Source organism: Myxine glutinosa, chromosome 2, assembly GCF_964187855.1.
Source record: "Myxine glutinosa chromosome 2, kmMyxGlut1.1, whole genome shotgun sequence".
Taxonomy (NCBI): Eukaryota; Metazoa; Chordata; class Myxini; order Myxiniformes; family Myxinidae; genus Myxine; species Myxine glutinosa.
This window is the reverse complement of record NC_136262.1, coordinates 63,016,538-63,040,884: the sequence shown is the minus strand read 5'-3', so window position 1 is coordinate 63,040,884 and position 24,347 is coordinate 63,016,538. Positions and strand designations below refer to the sequence as shown.

Genomic DNA, 24,347 nt, shown 5'->3' with positions numbered 1-24,347 from the left:
TACGTATTATGTTGAAAAGCCAGATTTTGCTGAATCCTTTGAGAATTTCGAAGCTTTGACGCACCAAATCGTTCCATAGAGGCCACCTCGTTCCCCGGGCCCACACGGGCTCTGGTTATCTTCAACGAAAATCGTCACTAAACACCAGAACCAATGAGATTCGAGCATTTGAAAAAATATTTCAAAAACCAAATCGCTCCATGGAGGCCGCCATCTTGCGGATGCGGAAGTATGCATAAAAATTGAGAAAAAGTTCAATAGGAGTTTGTTTCACCCGTCTTTTTTTGATTCACAATCTTATGCACCCCTAATTGTCCCCAGTCGCACCGCGGAGCGAAAGGAGGACTATGGATACTAACTTCTAATCTGGTGTGTGTGTGTATCTACGCACAAGGGAGAACGCCATTGAAAATTGGGTCGCCAAGTCAAAATCCAAGATGGCCGCCTTGCGTCTTCCACTTTGTCAACTCACATCACTTCACCAACGGGGGACCTAGGTGTAACGCTTGTAAATTTTAATCTCATCCAGAATGCAAATGGTGTCATTTTGAACTAGGTACGGTACCTACTACACCTACCTACTACCAACTACCTAACCTACTGATGCCATAGTGATGGGTAAAATAGTGGCAAGAGGCTTTGGCTTCGCCGGCTCATTGCGGCTTTGCAGTAGGCTACGAGTATGTAACTCTATGCATGCACACTTGAACGCACGTGCACTTGATGTAGGTCTCCAACATGGCACCTATTACCGAGTTGGCGAAACTCTGTGTACAAAAGGCTCTGGTTTTGTCGTTATGTCGCCATGTTTATATGCGACGAAAACGTCTTCTCCTTCTTCAAATAAAATTACCACCCTCTTAAGTAACCCTCTTAATTGTGTTAAGACTGCTGAGACCCCTCAGACCTTTGACGACCCTTTAATTCCCCCAAGACCCTTCAGACTTTTCGGATGTCTCTCCGAAAAGACCGACTGGACAACCCTCCCATCTACTTTCTGAATAATCCTCTCCAAGAAGTTCTGTCACTCAAGCTTTTGGGTCTCACTATCTGCCACGATCTTTCCTGGGAAAACCACATTTCCAAGCTGGCCTCCAAAGCCAGTCGCCGACTGGGCATCCTCCGTCGTGCGAAGTCCTTCCTTGGCACACCTGAGCTCCTCACCACATACAAGGCTTTCATCTGCAGCTCAATGGAGTACTGCTCTCCCCTCTGGGCTGGTGCTCCTGCCTCACACCTAGCTCGTCTTCACGCTGTTGAAACCAAAGCGTTCAGAATCATTGGAATCGCCCGCGATGACGCCATCTCCGAGGGCCTTTCACTTAATCACCGCAGGCAGGTTGGTGGTCTTTCCGTCTTCTACCGACTCCTCTCCGGCCTTGCTCCCCCAGCTCTCTCTGGGCTCTGTCCCCCAAATATTCCTGCAGGTCACACAAGATCTGCCTGCAACCCTCTTATGGTTAAACTGCCAAAATCAAGACTCTCTGCTCACCTTCACTCCTTCATTCCTCTTTTCTCCCGCCTCTGGAACAAACTCCCCTCACTCTCTTCAATCCCACTCCTCCCTCCAGGTCTTTAAAACGTCTGTTCACCACCATCTCTTATCTTCCCCAATCCAAAACCTTGATCTTTTCTACCCCCGCTAATTTCACCCCAAATCCACTTTTTTGAGGTGACTTTTGACTTCTTTCCTGGAAGTCCTTGGTGTCCTTGCGTTTTATACCTATCCGGCCTCCCCCCAGGCCCTCTCCCTCCAAAAACATCTCCCGATGTCCCTGCTCTCAAATGTTGTGTTTGTGTGCTTCCTCCCCTTCTCTCCCCATCTTGTCGACCGCTCCCCTTTTTTATATACTTTGTTTGCTTGTTTGTTTGATTTGCTTGTTCGATAAATGTTAGCTCTTTCACGAGCCTCGACTCCGTATACAAAAAAAAACAAAAAAACCACGACCCCTGAAGAGCCAAAACACCCCAAAGACCCAAAATACCCTTCAAGGCCCCGAGGCTCAAAAGACCTTAAATACCCAAAAACCCAAAAGACCCCGAAGACCCAAAACACCTGAAGACCCAAAACACCCCAAAGACCCAAAAACACCCCGAAGACCCCGAAACACCCCGAAGACGCAAAACACCCCGAAAAGCCAAAACACCCCGAAGACCCAAACACCCCCGAATACCCAAAACACCCTGAAAACCCAAAACACCCCAAAGACCCAAAACACCCTGAAGACCCAAAACACCCCGAAGATCCAAAACACCCCAAAGACCCAAAACAACCCGAAGACCCAAAACAACCTGAAGACCCAAAACACCCCGAAAACCCAACCCCCCCCCCCCCCCCCCCCCCCCCACCAAAGACCCAAAACACCCCGAATACCCCAAAACACTCTGAAGACCCAAAACACCCTGAAGACCCCAAAACACCCTGAAGACCCAAAAACACCCCAAAGATCCAAAACACCCCAAAAAACCCAAAACACCGCTGAAGACCCCAAAAAACCCGAAAACCCAAAACACCCGAAGACCCAAATACCCTTCAAGGCCCTGAGGCTCAAAAAGACCCTGAATACCCAAAAACCCAAAAGACCCCAAAGACCCAAAACACCCCGATGACCCAAAACACCCCAAAGACCCCAAAACACCCTGAAGACCCAAAACACCCCGAAGATCCAAAACACCCCAAAGACCCAAAACAACCCGAAGACCCAAAACAACCTGAAGACCCAAAACACCCCGAAAACCCAACTCCCACCCCCCACCCCCCCCACCCCCCCCCCCCCGAAGACCCAAAACACCCCGAATACCCAAAACACTCTGAAGACCCAAAACACCCTGAATACCCCAAAACACCCTGAAGACCCAAAACACCCCGAAGATCCAAAACACCCCAAAAACCCAAAACACGCTGAAGACCCAAAAAACCCCGAAAACCCAAAACACCCCGAAGACCCAAAATACCCTTCAAGGCCCTGAGGCTCAAAAAGACCCTGAATACCCAAAAACCCAAAAGACCCCAAAGACCCAAAACACCCCAATGACCCAAAACACCCCAAAGACCCAAAACACCCCGAATACCCAAAACACCCCGAATACCAAAACACCCCGAAGACCCAAAACACCCCGAAGATCCAAAACACCCCGAAACCCAAAACACCCCAAAAACCCAAAAGACCCCAAAGACCCTGAAGACCCAAAACACCCCAAAGACCCAAAATACCCTTCAAGGCCATGAGGCTCAAAAAGACCCTGAATACCCAAAAACCCAAAAGACCCCAAAGACCCAAAACACCCCGAAGACCCAAAACACCCCGAAGACCGAAAACACCCTGAAGACCCAAAACACTCTGAAGACCCAAAACGCCCTGAATACCCAAAACACCCCGAATACCCAAAACACCCCGAAGACCCAAAAACACCCTGAAGACCAAAAACACCTTGAAGACCCAAAACACCCCGAAGACCCAAAACACCCCGAAGACCCAAAACACCCCGAAGACCCAAAACACCACGAAGACCCAAAACACCCCGAAGACCCAAAACACCCCAAAGACCCAAAACACCCCGAAGACCCAAAACACCTCGAAGACCCAAAACACCCCAAAGACCCAAAACACCCCGAAGACCCAAAACACCTCGAAGACCCAAAACACCCCGAACACCAAAAACACCCTGAAGACCCAAAACACCCAGAAGACCCAAAACATCCCGAAGACCCAAAACACCCCGAAGACCCAAAACACCCCGAAGACCCAAAACACCCCCAAATACCCAAAACACCCTGAAGACCCAAAACACCCCAAAGACCCAAAATACCCTTCAAGGCCATGAGGCTCAAAAAGACCCTGAATACCCAAAAACCCAAAAGACCCCAAAGACCCAAAACACCGCGAAGACCCAAAACACCCCGAAGACCGAAAACACCCTGAAGACCCAAAATACTCCGAAGACCCAAAACGCCCCGAATACCCAAAACACCCCCGAATACCCAAAACACCCCGAAGACCCAAAAACACCCCGAAGACCCAAAACACCCCAAAGACCCAAAACACCCCGAATACCCAAAACACCCCGAATACCCAAAACACCCCGAATACCCAAAACACCCCAAAGACCCAAAACACCCCGAAAATCCAAAACACCCCGAAAACCCAAAACACCCCAAAAACCCAAAAGACCCCAAAGACCCTGAGGACCCAAAACACTCCAAAGACCCAAAATACCCTTCAAGGCCATGAGGGTCAAAAAGTCCCTGAATACCCAAAAACCCAAAAGACCCCAAAGAACCAAAACACCCCGAAGACCCAAAACACCCCGAAGACCCAAAACACCCCAAAGACCCAAAACACCCCGAAGACCCAAAACACCTCGAAGACCCAAAACACCCTGAACACCCCAAAGACCCAAAACACCCAGAAGACCCAAAACATCCCGAAGACCCAAAACATCCCGAAGACCCAAAACACCCCGAAGACCCAAAACACCCCGAAGACCCAAAACACCCCGAAGACCCAAAACACCCCAAATACCCAAAACACCCTGAAGACCCGAAACACCCCAAAGACCCAAAATACCCTTCAAGGCCATGAGGCTCAAACAGACCCTGAATACCCAAAAAGCCAAAACACCCCAAAGACCCAAAACACCCCGAAGACCCAAAACACCCCTTCCCGACCAGACACTAAACTGCAGGATTTCGCAAATGGGAAGTTGCATCACAAAGTTTGCCGTCCCTCAGACGGATTTTAAGCTGGGGGCCCATCTGCTAGCATTAGTTGGTGCACATAAAATATCCTACGTAACGGTATCTTTCATGAAGAGCCAGTGTATTATCCTGAACAAATTATTGCTACATTCAGTGTAATGTCAGATTTGCACGTTTGTTTTCGAAAGACTTGGACCAAAACTTGGAAAATAACATGGGATAGGCCATTGGCAAAGCAGTAATAGTACCAGTAGTATCTCATTGCAAGAAAACCTTTTGAACTCCTTTTGTATTTGTAAAACATGGTGTAGTCTTACTTCCGATAATTGTGCTGTTTTTATTGGAAATTCCTGGTGTAAGATAAGCAATCGGAGCTAACCAATGCCCCTGCATTTTCCCCAGCGTTGTTCCTATACCATGAAAAAAAAAACAAGAGGCCATTATGGAAATAGGTCTAATGGCATGCCCACTGAGCCAGTATTTTGCACATGGTAAGTAATAACTTTAATGCTGTGACCTTCAAAATGAGGCAGAAGTCATGTCCTGATAAATCCCTGAGGGCTTTGAGGCCACAATTTAGCTCTTCGAGGCCACAACCGGCACCACTCATGGCACCCGCGGTAAGTAGGAAAACTAAATTGAGTCGCAGACTCTCAGGTGTGCCCTACAGATAGAAAAGTGAAATAAATGGTTCAAACCCAATCAAAATTGTAATGGTATATCTGGACTTTAATCATCCTCTGTGCATAACGCCAAGTCAATAGGGCGGGATGCTCTTCTTTGTCTGTATTATCGACTTGATTTGATGTCTCATCACAAAGCCAGGGTGAAGCTCGGAAAACAGGCAGCAAGAGGCCAAACAATGATGAGAATTCGACAGAGATTTTAAAAAGGCTCAAAATAGGCTCATTTTCTCATCTCCCTCATCACAGAATTGTAAGCCATCTCCATATTTGTGCTGGCTGTTTGCTTCACCCTAGGATAAGCCTCATTGTTTCGTATTCTTTATTAATTATACATTGGTCATGACCTTCAATCATCCAGAAAAGATTAGCCTCCTCGATCGTGATTAAGAATGATGTTTGTTTGTCTTCTGTGCAGGAAGTTTGCAAACAGTGCAAGGCCCAGGCTTTTTTTTTCTTTTCTTTTTTGTATACAAGATCGAGGCTCCTGAAAGAGCTAACATTAATCACACAGAAAGACAAACCGACACATAAAACATATAACATGGGGAGCGGTAGACAAGATGGGGTGAGAGGGGGAGGAACACAAACACAACATCTGAGAGCAGGGACATCGAGAGATCTGTGGGAGGGAGAGGGCTTTGGGGGGGGGGAGGCATGGGAAGGGGGGGTGGGAGAGGTATAAAACATATGGACACTGCCGGGACTTCCAGGAAAGAAGTTGGAATTTCAAACAAGGTGGATCTGGGGTGAATTAGTGGGGGTAGAAAAGATCAAGGTTTTGCATGGGGAAAGAATCAACTTCCTCAAATTTAACTAGAACGGGCACTCGGTAGAGCGCATACCTTCGCCGCAGCTACTGTTCTGTACTTGGCATGGGAGTGTAGGGAACAGAACAGTGAACAGTTTGGTGCTGATTTCATGCAAATCGGATAAGAATTGACCGAGTTATGACAAAAAACGCACATTTTGCAAGGTCGTGACCCCCCTGACCTTTGACCCCCAACCGCTATCAAGGGTAATGTCTTCACTGGGTCATGTCGTATATCACAAGATCGGGCATTGGATTCTGAACATTTTGGCATTAGTTGCATGCCAATTGGATAAAAATTGACCGCGCTATGGTAAAAATACGATTTTGACCTTTTCGTGACCTTGACCTTGACCGTTGACCCGATTGCTCCCAAAATCTAATCAAATGTGTCCCGTATAATAACCAATCATCCCACCAAATTTCATGCAATTCGGTTGAATACTTTTTGAGTTATGCGAATAACATACACACACACAGACATACAAATAAATACACAGCGATCAAAACATAACCTTCCGCTTTTGCGAAGGTAACTATGATAAATCTGAAATAATCATCATAAGCCCAAAAACGCTCACCAAATCCACCCATAACTTTGCCCTCAACATCGACGGTTTCCCAGTATCCACCTCCCCTCACATCTTTGACCAAACCCTCTCCTTCGACAAATACACGAAACAGATCACAAAGACAGCCTTCTTTCACCTGAAAAACATCGCCCGTCTCCGTCCATCCCTCTCCTCCACGGCTGCAGAAACCCTCATCCACGCCTTCATAACCTCCCGTCTGGACTACTGCAACAGCCTCCTCTTTGGTTCACCCTCAATAATCACCAATAAACTCCAATACATTCAGAACTCCGCTGCCCGTCGACTCACCCATTCCCGGACCCGTGACCACATCACCCCCGTCCTTTACAAGCTTCACTGGCTCCCCATCCCCCAGAGAATCCAGAACAAAATCCTACTCTTGACCTACAAAGCCCTCCATCACCTGGCCCCATCCTACCTGACTGACCTCCTCTCCAGACACACTCCCACCCGCAACCTCCGCTCTGCTGGTACCAACCTCCGGACACACCCCCCCCCCCCCCACCCCCCCATGCAGACCAAATTCAGATCCTGGGGGGACAGGGCCTTCTCCATCGCTGCTCCCACCCTCTGGAACTCACTACCTCACACCATCAGAGACTCCTCCTCACTCACCACATTCAAAACATCATTCAAGACCCACCTGTTCAACACTGCATTCAACATTTAACCCACAGTATTTAACCCCTGACTATCTCTTCTCCTGCTCCTTCCTTTTGCTTTGATTATTTACCGATTGATTTTTGTCTTTTTGCACTTGTTTTTTGTACTCTGTCAAAGCGCCTTTGGGCTTCTTGAAAAGCGCAATATAAAATAAATGTATTATTATTATCTATCTATAATTCCAGTAATCTCTGTACGTTTGTACGTCTGTTTGTCTGTGACCGCTGTTTCTCGACAACCACGGGTCCGATATACTTTTAACTTGCCAGGTATATTGCTGGGGACCCGAGGATGTGCCTTTTCAAGGTTTCATATTAATCGGACAATTACTTACCGAGCTATGTCCAAAAAACGATTCAACCAATCAGAGAGCAGCGAACTATCGCGTGTGCCGAACGTGGCGGACACACTCTGCCTCGGATGGCACATTTGAGAGCGTATTCATTTATTTCACGTTTGCAAACTATGTTGGCGTTAAACTATGTTTTAAAACTAATAAAAACGAATTTGCGATTCATTCGCTTTCCTGCGCGTTTGTGCACGCGATGGCGATTTCTTTACCGAACTCCGGAAGCCGTTCGCTTTGGACCAAACCATTTCATGTAAATAGAGGGGGGGGATATAATTTTAGATATAGATATAGTACGGGCAATGCCCTAGTTATTATTAAAGATAAGAGATGGTGGTGAACAGCTGTTTTAAAGACCTGGAGGGAGGAGTGGGATTGAAGGGAGTGTGGGAGTTTGTTCTAGAGGCGGGAGAAAAGAGGAATGAAAGAGTGAAGGTGAGCAGAGAGCCGAGATTTCGGCAGTTTAACCATCAGAGGGTTGCTGGCAGATCTTGTGTGACCTGTAGGAATATTTGGGAGACAAAGCACAGAGAGAGCTGGGGGAGCAAGGCTGGAGAGGAGTCGGTAGAAGACAGAAAGACCACCAACCTGTCTGCGGTGAGTGAGTGAAAGGCCCTCGGAGATAGCTTCATCACAGGAGATTCCAATGATTCTGAAAGCTTTGGTTTCAACAGCGTGAAGCCGAGCTAGGTGTGAGGCAGGACCACCGGCCCATAGGGGAGAACAATATTCCATTGAGCTGTGGATGAAAGCCTTGTATGTGGTGAGGAGCTCAGGTGTGCCGAGGAAGGACTTCACACGACGGAGGATGCCCAGTCGGCGACTGGCTTTGGAGGCCAGCTTGGAAATGTAGTTTTCCCAAGAAAGATCATGGCAGATAGTGAGATCCAAAAGCTTGAGCGACAGAACTTCTTGGAGAGGATTGTTGAGAAAGTATATGGGAGGGTTGTCCAGTCGATCTTTTCGGAGAGACATAGTAAGAGTGTGAGATTTGTCAGGATTGAAAGACATGTTCCACTTGTTTGACCAGTCTGTGATTTTGTCCAGGTCTTCAGAGAGTGAGGAGGCTGCAGACTGCCGATCTGAGGGAAGAGGAATGGAGCGGCAGAGAGTGGAGTCATCAGCAAAGAGATAGAGGGGATTTTCCAGAGAGTCGGAGAGATCATTGATAAAGACCAGAAAAAGCACAGGGCCCAGAACACTGCCTTGGGGAACTCCAGCCTGAACAAGAAGGGGAGATGAGAGAAATCCATTCAGGGCCACACGTTGTCTACGACCAGAGAGGAAGTCCGCAAGCCATGCATGGAGATTTCCATGGATACCATAGGAGGAGAGTTTGGTGAGCAGAGCTGGGTGCCAGACCGTATCGAAGGCACGTGATATGTCAAGGGAGACGGCTCTGATTTCCTGTTTGGCATTGAGGACCTCCATCCATTGTTGAGACAGCAGAAGCAGCATGTCCAGAGTAGAATGACCTGGTCTGAAGCCAAATTGATGATCGGAGATCAAGCCATTGGAGAAGAGGAAGGATTTGATATCCGAAGCAATGATGGATTCCATGACTTTGCTGATAATTGGGAGCAGGCTGATTGGTCTGTAGTTGCAAGGATCTGTTTTTGCACCTTTTTGTGTAAAGCGGTAATGTTTGCTGATTTCCAGGATGCTAGCAGATGACCTTGAGCAAAAGAGAGGGTGAAAAGGACAGAGAGAGGGTGAGATAGAGCGGCAGAGCAGGATTTTAGGACCCGTGGGCTGATGCCGTCTGGTCCAGTTGCAGAATCAGAGTCGAGGTTTGACAAAAACTCCACCTTGTCAGGGGAGAAGGACACAGAGTCCAGGAGCAGTTGGGTTAGACTGGGTAAGGTGGGAACAGAGAGAGATGGGTTTGGGACACAAGATTTTGAGGCAAACACAGAGTTGAGGCAAGCCGCTTTGTCACGTGCGGTGTCAACTGTGTAGCCATTTGAGGTAAGGGAGGGGATGGAGGGGGAACAAACACCAGAAACGGATTTGATCAGACGCCACCAGGATTTGGAGGAAGGAGACAGGTTTGAGAGTTCATTCTTGAGTGTGGAGAGATAGTGCTTCCTGGCACTCCTGAGGGTAGACACACACTTGTTCCGAGCTTGGTGGAAGGAACTGAGATTGCCTTCAGTTGGATTAGCCTTCCAAGAGGCAAAGGCAAGTTGTTTCAGGGCAATTGCCTCACCACAAGATTCAGTGTACCATGGACGGGAGGAATGGGAAGACAACTGAAGACGAGATGGGATAAATCTGTGCATGAGAGAGAGCAGTTTGCTTTGGAAGAATTCCCAGGAAGAATTGATGTCAGAGGCAGTGGAGATGGGAGACCAGTCCAGATGATTGATGGCTGCTTGAAGACCGTGCCAGTCGGCCTGAGTGAAATGCCAGACTCGGCGACGCTGAGGAGGCTCTCTGAGAATGGCCAGAGAGATGTCCACTTTAACAAGCACATGATCAGAAGAACCGATTGGGGCAGAAGAAGAGCAGCAGACATTAGCAGGGAAGTTTGTCATGACCAAGTCATGGTCTTATTCGTTTATTTGTTGTTCTTTTTGTTCGTTCGTTCTTCGTTCGCGATCACGCGGTTAGAAATGTATAATCTCTCCCCTGAACAACTATTTTCTCTCATATATTATAACACCCTTTTCTTCTTTTCCGACAAAAGGATGCTTTCGTCTTGCTCACCAAATCTATTCATTCCAAAAAATATATATAATACCATCTCTTACAGTTCCTCCTTTCTACATTCCCTAAACTATCCAGAACTCCACCCCTCCTCCAGTGTCCTCAAACGTATTTTTGACTCGAAGGTCTCAAACTCATTTTGCAAAAAATGTTCGTTTCCCATGAATCGTACACTTTTCAAAATCCAATCTCACCCCTCCCCTCCAAATCCTCCCCATCACCCATCCCTTTCAAATCTCCCCCCTTGCCCCTTCCCTCCCCTCCCTCCTAAACTCCCCCCACACCCCTCCCCTCCGAGACTCTCCCTCGCTCCTCCCCTCCTAGACTCCCCTCTCACCCCTCCTCCTCAAAGCATCCTCCCTGCTTCTTCCCCCTTCCAACTTTCACCTTCATCTCCCCAAACCTTCTGCCTCGCTCTTCCCCCTCCTCAAATAACACTTCACTGTGCCTCACCCAATCTCCATCAAACCTTTTGTCCGCCCCATTCTTCCCTTTCTCCAAGCTATTCTGAAATCTCTGACACACCTTCAACAGCTCTCCCTACCTCTTCCTCCTCTTCCACATCTTACCCTACCCCTCCCCCCCCCCATGTTCTGGACCCGATGCTCCCCCTTCCTCTTCATTAACGGTATGGACCTCAAACATCCGGGGCCTTCGCTCAAACTTGACTGACCTCTCCATACAGGTTGCTTCTGACAAACCAGATGTGATCTGCTTAACAGAAACTTTCCTCCTTCATGATGTCTCTGATGCCTTGGTATCTCTCCCAGGTTACTCCCTCCTCCGGTATGATAGACCTGAGCCTCGTCCTGGAGGTGGGGTTGCTATCTTTATAAAAAACTCTCTTCCTCACTCGCCCTCCACTGCCCTCTCTCCACCTCACCCCCAGGAATACCTTTGGCTACGGCTTCCCCTTCGCTCCCACCTTTTGTTCATATGTGTGTTGTACCGTCCACCAAACAGCGATGACTCCATCTACATCTCACTGTCTGATAATATGGACCAACTTCTATCTACCCATCCCAACTCTCTCTTCCTCATATGTGGTGATTTCAATTGTCACCATGCCAGTTGGCTGGGTGTGGGTACCTCTCTCACCAGCCATGGCTCTTCAGCAAAGGACTTCTGTGACTCACTGGGACTGACACAATCTGTCAATTTCCCGACCCGGATCTCAGTCAACGGAGCATCTTCTCTTCTGGATTTGGTTATGACAAACTTCCCTGAAAATGTCTGCTGCTCTTCTTCTGCTCCAATCGGCTCATCTGATCATGTGCTTGTCAAAGTGGACATCTCTCTGACCATTCTCAGAGAGCCTCCTCAGCGTCGACGAGTCTGGCATTTCACTCAGGCCAACTGGCACGGTCTTCAAGCAGCCATCAATCATCTGGACTGGTCTCCCATCTCTACCGCCTCTGACATCAACTCATCCTGGGAATTCTTTCAAAGTAAATTGCTCTCTCTCATGCACAGATTTATACCATCTCGTCTTCAGTTGTCATACCCTTCCTCCCGTCCATGGTACACGGAATCTTGTGGTGAGGCTGTTGCCCTGAAACAACTTGCTTTCGTCTCCTGGAAAGCAAATCCAACGAAAGGAAATCTCATTTCCTTTCACAAAGCCCGAAACAAGTGTGTGTCCACCCTCAGGAGAGCCAGGAAACAATATCTCACCATTCTCAAGACCGAACTCTCTTATCTGTCTCCCTCTTCCAAATCCTGGTGGCGTCTGGTCAAATCTGTTTCTGGTGTTTGTTCCCCCTCCATCCCCTCCCTCACCTCAAACGGCTTAACGGCTGACTCCGCACGTGAAAAAGCTGAATGCCTCAACTCTGTGTTTGCCTCTAAATGTTGTGTCCCAAACCCATCCCTCTCTGTACCCACCGTACCCAGTCGTACCCAGCTGCTCCTGGACTCTGTGTCCTTTCCTCCTGACAAGGTGGAAAAGTTTCTGTCAACCCTCGACTCTGATTCTGCAACTGGTCCTGACGGCATCAGCCCACGGGTCCTAAAATCATGTTCTTCTGCTCTTTCACTCCCTCTTTCTGTTCTCTTCACCCTCTCTTTTGCTCAAGGTCATCTGCCATCTGCTTGGAAATCAGCCAACATCACCGGTTTGCACAAAAAAGGTGCAAAAACAGATCCCAGCAACTACAGACCAATCAGCCTTCTCCCAATTATCAGCAAAGTCATGGAATCCATCATTGCTTCAGATATTAAATCTTTCCTCTTCTCCAATGGCTTGATCTCTGATCATCAATTTGGTTTCAGACCTGGTCACTCTACTCTGGACATGCTGCTTCTGCTTTCTCAACAATGGATGGAGGTCCTCAACGCCAAACAGGAAATTAGAGCTGACTCCCTTGACATTTCACGTGCCTTCGATACGGTCTGGCACCCTGCTCTGCTCACCAAACTCTCCTCCTTTGGTATCCATGGAAATCTCCACGCATGGCTGGCGGACTTCCTCTCTGGTCGTAGTCAACGTGTGGCCCTGAATGGGTTTCTCTCATCTCCTCTGCCTGTTCAGGCTGGAGTTCCCCAAGGTAGTGTTCTGGGCCCTGTGCTTTTTCTGGTCTTCATCAATGATCTCTCTGACTCTCTTGAAAATCCTCTCTGTCTCTTTGCTGACGACTCTACTCTCTGTCACTCCATTCCTCATCCCTCAGATCAGCAGTCTGCAGCCTCCTCACTCTCTGCAGACCTGGACAGAATCACAGACTGGTCAAACAAGTGGAACATGTCTTTCAATCCTGACAAATCTCACACTCTTACAATGTCTCTCCGAAAGGACCGACTGGACAATCCTCCCATCTACTTTCTCAACAATCCTCTCCAAGAAGTTCTGTCGCTCAAGCTTTTGGGTCTCACTATCTGCCATGATCTTTCTTGGGAAAACCACATTTCCAAGCTGGCCTCCAAAGCCAGTCGCCGACTGGGCATCCTCCGTCGTGCGAAGTCCTTCCTTGGCACACCTGAGCTCCTCACCACATACAAGGCTTTCATCCGCAGCTCAATGGAATACTGTTCCCCCCTCTGGGCTGGTGCTCCTGCCTCACACCTTGCTCGGCTTCACGCTGTTGAGGCCAAAGCTTTCAGAATCATTGGAATCTCCTGCGATGTAGTCAACACCGAGGGCCTTTCACTCACTCACCGCAGGCAGGTTGGTGGTCTTTCTGTCTTCTACCGACTCCTCTCCGGCCTTGCTCCCCCAGCTCTCTCTGTGCTCTGTCCCCCCAATATTCCTTCAGGTCGCACAAGATCTGCCTGCAACCCTCTTATGGTTAAACTGCCAAAGTCTAGGCTCTCTGCTCACCTTCACTCTTTCATTCCCCTTTTCTCCCGCCTCTGGAACAAACTCCCCCACTCCCTTCAATCCCACTCCTCCCTCCAGGTCTTTAAAACAGCTGTTCACCACCATCTCTTATCTTCCCCCATCGAAAACCTTGATCTTTTCTACCCCCGGTAATTCACCCCAGAGTCCTTGCAGTGTTCATATGTTTTATTCCTCTCCCACCTCCCCCCAAGTCCTCCCGATGTCCCTGCTCTCAAATGTTGTGTTTGTGTCCTTCCCCCTCTTCCCCCTCTCTTTTGTGTCCTTCCCCCTCTCTCCCCATCTTGTCTGCCGCTCCCCTTGTTTTTTGTGTTTTGTGTGTCGGTTTGTCTTTTTGTGTGATTAATGTTAGCTCTTTCACGAGCCTCGATCTTGTATACAAAAAAAAAAAAAAAAAAAAAAAAGTCTAGAAGAGAAGATACACCATTGGCTGAGATCCGGGTCGGGAAATTGACAGATTGTATCAATCCCAGTGAGTCGCAGAAGTCCTTTGCTGAGGTGCCATGTCTGGTGAGAGATGAACCCACACCCAGCCAGCTGGCATGATGACAGTTGAAGTCGCCACATATGAGGAAGAGAGAGTTGGGATGAGTGGATAGAAGTTGGTCCATGTTGTCAGACAGTGAAATGTAAATGGAGTCATCACTGTTTGGAGGATGGTACAGAACACATATGAACAAAAGGTGGGAGCGGAGAGGAAGCCATAGCCAGAGGTACTCCTGGGGGTGAGGTGGAGAGAGGGCAGTGCAAGGAGAGTGAGGAAGAGAGTTTTTGATAAAGATAGCCACCCCACCACCAGGACGAGGCTCAGGTCTATCATACCGGAGGAGGGAGTAACCAGGAAGAGATATTAAGGAATCAGAGACATCTTGAAGGAGGAAAGTTTCTGTTAAGCAGATCAAGTCTGGATTGTCAGAAGCAACCTGTATGGAGAGATCAGGCAGGTTTGAGCGAAGGCCCCAGATGTTTGAGGTCCATACCGTTAATGAAGAGAGAGGGGGAGCATCGGGTACAGGACAGGGGAGGGGAGATGTCGGGTAAGATGAAGGATGAGAGGGGGAGGTAGGGAGAGCAGTTGATAGTGTGTCAGAGATTACAGAAGAGTTACAAGAAAAGGAAGGATGAGGAGCACGAAAGGTTTGATGGTGAAGGGATGAGGCGCAGTGAGGGGTTGTTTGAGGGGGGGGGGGCAGAGGGAAGTAGAAGGTTGGGGGAGGTGGAGGTATGAGATAGACGGGAGATGAAGTGGGGAGGAGGCAACTTTGAGGAGGAGGAGGAGGGGGAGGGAGAATTGGAGAGGAATGGTATGGGAGGAGATTTGAATGGTCGGGGTTGGGGGGAGTTTTGAAGGGGAGGAGTGAGGGGGGAGTTTAGGAGGGGAGGGGCAAGGGGGGAGTTTAGGAGGGGAGGGGTAAGGGGGGGATTTGGAGGGGAGGGGCAAGAGGGGAGTTTAGAAAGTGGATGATGAATGAAAGACGAACATTGATAACAAATTGGGTTTATTGTGATTTTCAAGTTAGCAATCCGATTAAGAACGATGGAGGAAGGATGGAAAGAATGTGAATTTAGAGCATGCAGTGATTTAGAGTTATAAGGGATTGAATTTATTTTTTTTGAAGTGGAATGAGTTGGAGAGGAAATTGAAAGAAGCCTTTTAAATATGAAGAAAAACATCGTGTTGTAATATACCACTGAATAAAACACTGAAGGGGAAAGTATAAACATATTTAAATAATATTTAAACAGAACCGTGAACAATCTTAAATGCACAAAATTCCGACGGTGGGAGGGCCGAGAGGGACCACCACGAGTCACGTGAGCAGAGCAAAAGGTGGATGGCAAGGAGATAATGGGGGCGGGGCGAACAGCACACCTGGACAGAAGTACAGGATGAGACAACAGCACACGTGGAGAAAGGAAAAATAAATGTTTTTGGTTATTTATTTTTTTTGGTTTTTTTTTTGGGGGGGGGGGGGTGGGGATTTAAAACGTCAGACAAAGTGTATTATGTTCGGGGTAGAAGGGAAAAATCTAAGAGCCGAGCAAAACATGAAGTAGGGGACTTAAGTTAGCAAACAACGACGAGGGTACAAGGCCGCACACGAGGAGCAGAACACGATTAATTACGGTATCTGCCAGATGGTATTAAAACGTTAGACAAGTGGTCGATGTTCGGGGAAGTTAAGGGGAGAAGAGAAAATCTAAGAAATAAGCAATACAGTGAAGGAAAGAACTTAAATTCACAGAACACCTATGGGGGTATGGAAGCCGAGAGAAACCAGGCCGCGCACACGGTGGGACAGAAAACGATTAAATTATACAAACGTTTGCAAGAATTGCAAATCAACACCAACTGGAAAACACACTGCAACACATGCACAATAAAAAACGAGTAGAAATTGACGAAGACACGAATGGAAAAAATACTATAACTTTGCTGCCGTGCAGAGGTCGAAGACGCTTCCTTGCTCCAGGGACCGGAAACGGAAGTCAGGAACTCTCTCTCTCTCTCTCTCTCTCTCTCTCTCTGTCCTGCGATTCCCTCGATGCCGGGAAGCTTGAAGAGGGACATCCATCCATCCATTGTTATTGGCTTTAGGCATTGAGAGCGTGCAGTGCCCGCACTGGACTCGACAGATAATGAAGCTTGTGCGATGTTCAGGAGGCTTAACAATGTGCGCGGAGAAACCTGGCAACATCGTAAAGTAGCTTTGTGACAAACACCTTTCACCGAGCGATATTTTTTTCCCCACTCGCGAAAGATGACGCGCTGTTGACATCGGTGCATTCACCGAGTGCGAGGGGTTGAGGTTAAGCAGTGCGGTTCTCTCGGGAAACGCAAACCGGTTACAGCCATTGGTAAAAAGGGCACAACAGCGACCGAATTGCACGCGTGGGGTCCCGGAATGCACGAGGAAACCTGCGGCTTCCATTCATTATGCCAGGAATCGGGTGAGTTGCACCTAAGAACCAGGGTGCGCACAAAGAGGGATTTGTTCTCCGTCTGTCCGACTCACCAGTACAAAGTGATACTTATGTCGAAAATAGAAAAGGCGAGTTGCACTCTATGTTTGGTTGCTGCTACCTTTGGTCGAAAGATGTGCCTAGCCAGCCAATTCGTGAAAGACTTGATCCAAAAGCGTCCCCTAGCCGACCCCACAAGAAGGTGTGATTAAATGACGCTGAATTGTGATCGTAGTAGTAGTGGTAGTAGTGGTAGTAGTAGTAGTTGCTTTGATGAAAATCTAGGCTCCTCATACTTCAGTACCAATTTTTATTCAGAGCATGTACTGCAGTGGTTTCAGAAGGAAAAAAGACAAGCTGCCTTTTTCTGGCTTTGTTAGCATGGTCTGTGGTCCACTGCGACAGATCCTGCAGAGCTTAGGATCTGCTCTACTGGTCCACCATAAGAACACCAGCGTAATATATTATAGCCTCATTGTTGAACCATTGTAAAAAATATTATGAATGTAATCACGTGCTGCTTGGGTTCATCTCATCAAATACCCAACATTTACTTGTTGTTGTTGTTGTACTCCTTTTGTATCAGACAAACGCAAAATGATGCAGCAGTCGGAATTGATTCCATTAATACAATATATTTATTACGTATACACAGTACTGGGGTAAATTGGGAAAATTACAAGTGACAAAAGTAAGAGAAGGAAGGATAGTATGAAAGATAAAAGATGGTAGGAGAGTGTGGAAATAGTGGAGAGATACTGTGAGGGAAAGAAGTTTGATAGGAAGTGGTTGGTCTGAGCAGAGTCTTCTTTTCTCTACAATTGTCGAGGCTCATTGAGGAGCTAAACAACAAAGGGTTCAAGGTTTACAAATGAGCAAAGGGCATGGGGGGAGCATACACAAGGAGGAAAGGAGGATTAACACGAAAACGAGTAACAATGTTCTGGAGAGGAATAGAATGGGAAAGAATCAGAGTCAAATATTCCGTTTTATTGCAGAAAGTAGTTAATAGTTATCCCCTAAACTAATAGTTTCATTTTTATCTCCACACTATTTGAAAAAAAACAGGAAGATATTGTAATCGGCTCCGTCTATCTGTCTGCCCGTCACGCTATCTCCTCCTAAGTTGTTGGGCAGAAATTCACCAAACTTGATAGTTATGATCACCATATGGCAAGAAGGTGCAAGAGTAGTATCATTTTGGCTCTGCCACTAGGGCAGGGTCACACGTTCAAATACCAAAAAAAAAACATCTAAATGAAACTTTCTACGTGCAATCAGCATTGGGGGAAGCATGAAATATGTAACACAATTTTTGGATTTGACCTCCGGTTCATGCCCCCAGGAAGTTGGGGACATCCCGTATGATTGATTTCATAAAGCACACTGATGTTTTTTTATTATTTGCAATGAAGGGTGGAGTGATAGGTGTGGTGGTACACTGTGACAAAAACCATTGCAGTAGAGAAAGCCGAGATGAGAATTTTCTCACCATAAAGTAGTGGAATCCCACTTCCTGCAGGAGGAATGTCAACAACTAATCCATGCTTTCAAACAAAAGGACAGCATGTCGGTTGAAGGAGCCAGTATAACAAAGACTGCTCTACATCAGTACTTTTATCATCATGACGACAGGATCTAATTTTTCTATTGACGGTACCTTTTCTTTAGTGTTTTGTGTGCACTTCCTTTTGAAGAACACTTTAGGACTGGAAGGAATTGTTATGCTAGTGTGAACACAACCTCGGGTAGATGTTAAGCCAGAGGATCCATGATCAGTTAAGATCCCTTGGTATGTTTCACAGAGAATAGGTGAGATATTGCCGGTCCCATGAACAAATTCCAAACATCGGGCCTGGCATTGTGGTTCAGGAAAGAATAGTCCCCACTCCACAACCTCATCCCACCTCCACCCTTCTCCAGCAACCTCAAGATATGGGAATAGGTGCGGCCGTGAAATAAGAAAAAGATATGCATTCATATATACGTTTTGCATGAAAATTCATTTGAACCTCACGTAATGTTCACTTACACATACACACATGAAAATCACTATACACCAAGTACTTTCACAAGCTACATGCATGTGGAGTTGGAGTAGGCAACTGAAGTTCAGGTCAAACCTCCAACTCAATGGCTTTTCCCTCTGAACTGTTATTTTTTGGCAACATCAATACGGATAGTGAAGATATCAAGGTCCTATCCGTTGTTCCAGAGTCAGACCCCGCGCCCAAGAAATCTAGTTAAAACGGTCATCTGCCACTGCCATAATTATTGATGCAAACGTATCCTTTGTCAAGATTTTACTGTTTCTTTGCAATAATGTTTCCTTTGATGAGGCAGAAACAACTGCTCCTGCTTTTTCTCATCCCTCATGCAGTTCCTTTGTCTCGCTGAAGAAAAAGAAACCATTTCCTCGACATTAAACACGCACAAAAGATAAAACCCATCCATGTAATTCGATTTTTACATTTGGTGGAAGGATTGGAGAATCAAAAGCCAATAACATCGCGTTCGATGGAACAACATTATTAGCCTTCTCTGACGCAAAACGGTTAACTCGAGTAACTCCCTGAACCGCATGCACTTAAAACATGTCTTCTTCAGACAAGGCAATTGTGACTTTGCCTGTCACTCTGAGTGATTCAGAAAGGGATTTGGGCAATTTGTATTTAATCCTGTACGCTCTGAGGGTCCTTGTTCCTAATTCTGTTTCCATCTGAGATTGTGAGTCGTGATCTTTAGCTAGGTCGTCACTGCATGACTTTTGGGTCTCTTCCACATCACCCACCTGGTTGCTCAGGTATTCTGTAATCCTGAGGGACTTGTATCACTCATTTTCAGGTGTCCCTGAAACCAGGACAATTTCCTCTAGATCTTTCTGATGGAGAGAAGAGTTTGCAACGTTAGCCTGTAGTTTATCTTGATTACAATATCATATACTCTTATTTCTTTAGATTGTTTGGAGGACTCTCTTCCAGGCTTCAATCCCTCAAGCCTCGTTTGCTTTTAGTTGTTTTGACCTTCCTCCACACTTTATCACTAGATTTGTGATCTCTATATTATGGGTCCAAACTGGTGCCGAAGGAATCGAAGATCTCCTCTCCAGGAACGGATTTGTAAGTCAAACGGGTTGCAGGAGTGTGGAACTAATCGTGTTCCTCGTTATCATCATGTATGGGTCCTTACCAGTCCATTGAACTTTGTCGTCGTCATCATAATCATTCTATCTCGTCAAAACGGCATTAATCCCTATACTGTTAGTAAAGATATTATAAGGAATATCTCTTCTTCTTTTTTTCTTTTTCCTTCAATGATTGCCTCATGCCTATCTGCAGAATGTTCTGGATGGACAGTCTGCATCGTGGCAGGCAGCGAAGAAGGAGGTGAACCGAAACAAGAACAGATACGCCAACGTTGTGGCTTGTAAGTGCGGGGTCCACACTGACACTAAAACGCGAACTCTTTGTTATCGTAGCAACTTCAACCACCCATACTTGGCTGGATTTATCTGCTGTTGTTATCCCCGCAGCAGGAGACGGCGTTTTATAATCACTTCTGTGTGTGTGTGTGTGTGTGTGTGTGTGTGTGTGTGTGTGTGCTGTGTGTGTGTGTGTGTGTGTGTGTGTGTGTGTGTGTGTGTGTGTGTGTGTGTGTGTGTCTGTCTGTCTGGCTCTCTGGCTCTCTGTCTCTCTGTCTGTCTGTCTGTCTCTCTGTCTGTCTGTCTGTCTCTCTGTCTGTCTGTCTGTCTGTCTGTCCGTGCCTTAACCTTTTTACCATTTGAGCTGTTGTCATCAAATTTTCACCAAAGCTGTATTATGATAATACAGAGAAGTTAAATTAATAATTTTGTGAAAAGGTCAAAGGTCAGCAACACCTAAATTCATAAATTTTGATCCAATTGACCTGAAATTTAAATTCACCATTTGAGTTTTATCAGCAAATTTTCAACAAAACTTTATTATGATAATATGGAGAAGGCAAATTAATAACTTGGCCAAAAAGTCATCGGTCAGTGTCACATAAAATTGTCAATTTTTATCCAATTGCCCTGAAATTTTAAGAATTTGCATATTGGGTCACAGAATAGGTTCACCAATCAAAAGCTAGAAGCTGATTTTTTTTTTTAGATCTAAAGCTCAAAGGTCAATGCTGCATAAAATCATCAATTTTATTTTTGTATTTTTTTAAAAAACTGTTTTTGTTTTTTGAGCATACGGAAGAAGAAGTCTGAATACAAACGGACACAGATGGGCTTTGCATTTTCAGATGCTTTCTAGTTCTGCTTGTATTCCATTATTTTGTTGAATATGATCATGTACCTCCTAATCAAAGAAGCTCTGAATCAAGGGTGTTCCCCAAGTTGTTGGTGGCCCAGATAATAATTTGAAATCTTCTATTTTGAATCTTCGGGATCAAGATATGATCAATATCTTTGGCTCTAGAGCCAGTTCAAATCCTTGTTGCTTTTGACATGAGTCACGTTTTTATTCACAAAGGCCGAAATAAAATAGTCTATTCATTTGTTTTTCAACATTACACTACACAAGTTTGGGAAGGCAGTAGAAAAACTATCCAGTGTGGATTTGGATTTTGTGGACAATGGATTTTATCAACTGAAAGCCAATAAGAGTATGTTAACCACCGTCATGGGAAGCGACGTGTGGCTGATGATGTCTTGAGCAAAAATGGCAATAAGCACCCTTATTGGCTTTCTGCTTAGAAAATCCATTGTTTGGCTTGTCCACCAACGCAGATCGACATTAGACTCCGCAAGACCAGTATTCCATTGCACCCATTATAATCGTGCCATGAAACCACTTTGGTGGCACGGACCTACCCTCGGGTAGACAAGCACGCATGGACAGGCAGACATTTGAAGTACAAATAATATAGGCAAATATCCATTAACCCTCCCCCCCAACACCCCAAAATATAAAAGGCAAATGCATTACCCCCACAAGTATTGCCTCCTTTTTTCATGAAACCAGAGGAATAAAACTGAAGCTTTGCAAATGTTGAGATTGTCTCCAATTTGACCAAGTGGAAAGATTGGAGCGAAAATGTTGGGGACGGCAGTTGAGGAGGCAGGGGCCAAATTTATGCCATTTTGCATACGTAATATGTATATAGCCTTGGGTGACGCATATTGCTTTGTTCTCCTAACCTGCAAGGGGCACTGCATCACGAGTGGCATAGCCACACCCACAGAAATCATGCAACCAGCAGAGCCTCTTGCTGTATACGCTCAAAAAAATATGAAAGTGTTCAAATTTTATTCCCAAAATGTTAATCATGACACATTATAATTGCAAAAAAAATTATTACTCGACTCAGTATGTGTACTTTAATGTTCATTATGAGTTGCGGCGTGCACACAAAAGATGTAGCCACATAATTTGCAAATGATTTATATTTTATTTTATATCTCAAGACTTTTGCCTTTGCTCAATTAGGAGTGAGATTTTAAAACATTTTTGTTTTCAAAACTTTTGAGAAGGCTCCAGTCTATTACACATTAATGGCCTTTGCTTTCTTGGCACGGAGATAATAATCTACGTTGTTATTATTGCTGAAGACATTTTATCACGGTGGTTGTATTACTATAATTTTTGCGAAATTCCTCCTGTCGCAATCTTGCTTTGCTCGACATCTCATCCACCTCCGGCTCCTATTCGGTCTCAACATCTCACCCGCAACTCCACCTGATGGCAATTGTGCTTCTATCCTTAAAAGACCTTGCCACAGTATCCTCAAAAACGTCTCCACTTAAAAAACGTATACAGGTGTTAATATTATTCCATTTCCTAACCAGGGCAGCAAGCAGATCCTTCTCAAGGGCAGGCTGTAGCTACTGTATAAATCAGTAAAACAATGGAAACGAGTATTGCTGCAGACATTAAGGCATTCATCTTCTGCAATTCACTTATCACAAATCACTGCTTTGGTTTGCTTATCACAAGCTTGGTGTTGCCCTCATGGTTAAGGTGGCTGCTTTCGGACCTTAGGATCTTAGGATCTTGAGTTCAAACGCTTGTCATGCCGTTATCCAGGGTGTCCCATAAGTCGATAACCCCCTTTTGCCAAGCTGAAATTTTTGATGAAAACGCACGTTTCTGGCGTCAATATTTATCTTCAGGATCAGGATAGATATTGTGCTGCTAACCCTGTGCATTTGACCCTTTAAAAATAATAAATAAAAGAATCGAAGACCTGCTCGTCAGCTGATTTCCCGGGTGGAAGAGAAATGTGCCTGGAAGTTTGTTGACTCTGCTGGATCAGTCTTCGATTCTTTTATTTGTTATTTTCTTAAAGGGCCAAATGCACTGGATTAGCAGAGCCATCTCTATCTTGATCCTTAAGCTAAATCTTGATGCCAGACACGTGCGTTTTCATCAAATATTGCGTGACCTATAGCTCGGCAAAAGGGGGTTATCGACTTGTGGGACACCCTGTATAACAACAGGTGGGTCGACTCAGACTGTCATCCATTAGAGGATGGCAAAATTGGCGCCAGGTTACTGGGAACAGGGGGCACTGCATCTGCAGCACAGCCGCCCTCCCAGCAATGATGCAACCAGCAGCCACAGGCTGCATACGAAGTAATAAAACTGGTTTGGCTTTAGGCCAGGTTACTCATCTCTGGACGTACTCACTAGCCTTTCCTGGCACAGCAATGGATGGAGGCACTTAACTTCAAACAGGGGATCAGAGCAGTTTCTCGTGATGTATCTCATTGATACAGTTTTGGAATCCTGCTATGCTCACCAAGTTTTCACCTGTTGGCACCCACGGTCATATTCTTGCCTGGTTGACTGACTTCCTCCATATGCCAAAGCACTGCTCACCAGGTCGTTTCCTTTTTGCCTCTTCTCCTCGAGGATGGTGTTTCCCAGGGCTGTTATCATCCAATTATTTTTCTAATCTCTGCTAACAACAATTCCTTCTCCTTGGATAAAGCCTGTATCACCTTGCTGATGACTCCACCTTGTGTACTAGTTTCTCATCCTTGCAACAGAAAGGTTGCAGTACTATCTCCGATTGCTGCCTACCAGAAGATCAGTGCTTGGTCTACCACATGGAATATCTTCAGCACAGACCTGTGGGTTTTATTGTTTGTTTGTTTGTTTTTTTTTGGTTTTTTTTGGATACAAGATCGAGGCTCGTGAAAGAGCTAACATTAATCACACAAAAAATCAAACATACACATAAAACATATAATAAGGGGAGCTGTAGACAAGATGGGGAGAGAGGGGGAAGCACACAAACGTAACATTTGAGAGCAGGGACATCGGGACATCTGTGGGAGGGAGAGGGCTTGGGGGGAGGAGGCGTGGGAAGGGGGGGGGGGGGGTGGGGGAGAAGTATAAAACACAAGGACTTCCAGGAAAGAAGTTGGTATTTCAAAAAGGTGGATCTGGGGTGAATTAGCAGGGGTAGAAAAGATCAAGGTTTTGGATGGGGGAAAATAAGAGATGGTGGTGAACAGCTGTTTTAAAGACCTGGAGGGAGGAGTGGGATTAAAGAGGGTGAGGGAGTTTG

At 46.1% G+C, this 24,347-nt stretch overlaps 1 protein-coding gene across 1 annotated transcript in view; it reads left to right on the top strand.

Annotated features, from left to right (window-relative positions):
• Positions 1-24,347, top strand: part of PTPRK (protein tyrosine phosphatase receptor type K) — a 455,725-nt gene that overhangs the window by 287,442 nt on the left and 143,936 nt on the right. The window contains exon 20 of the mRNA XM_078772597.1: positions 20,144-20,231. Within this exon, the coding sequence (XP_078628723.1) occupies positions 20,144-20,231 (88 nt within the window). The remainder of the gene's footprint in view (positions 1-20,143; positions 20,232-24,347) is intronic.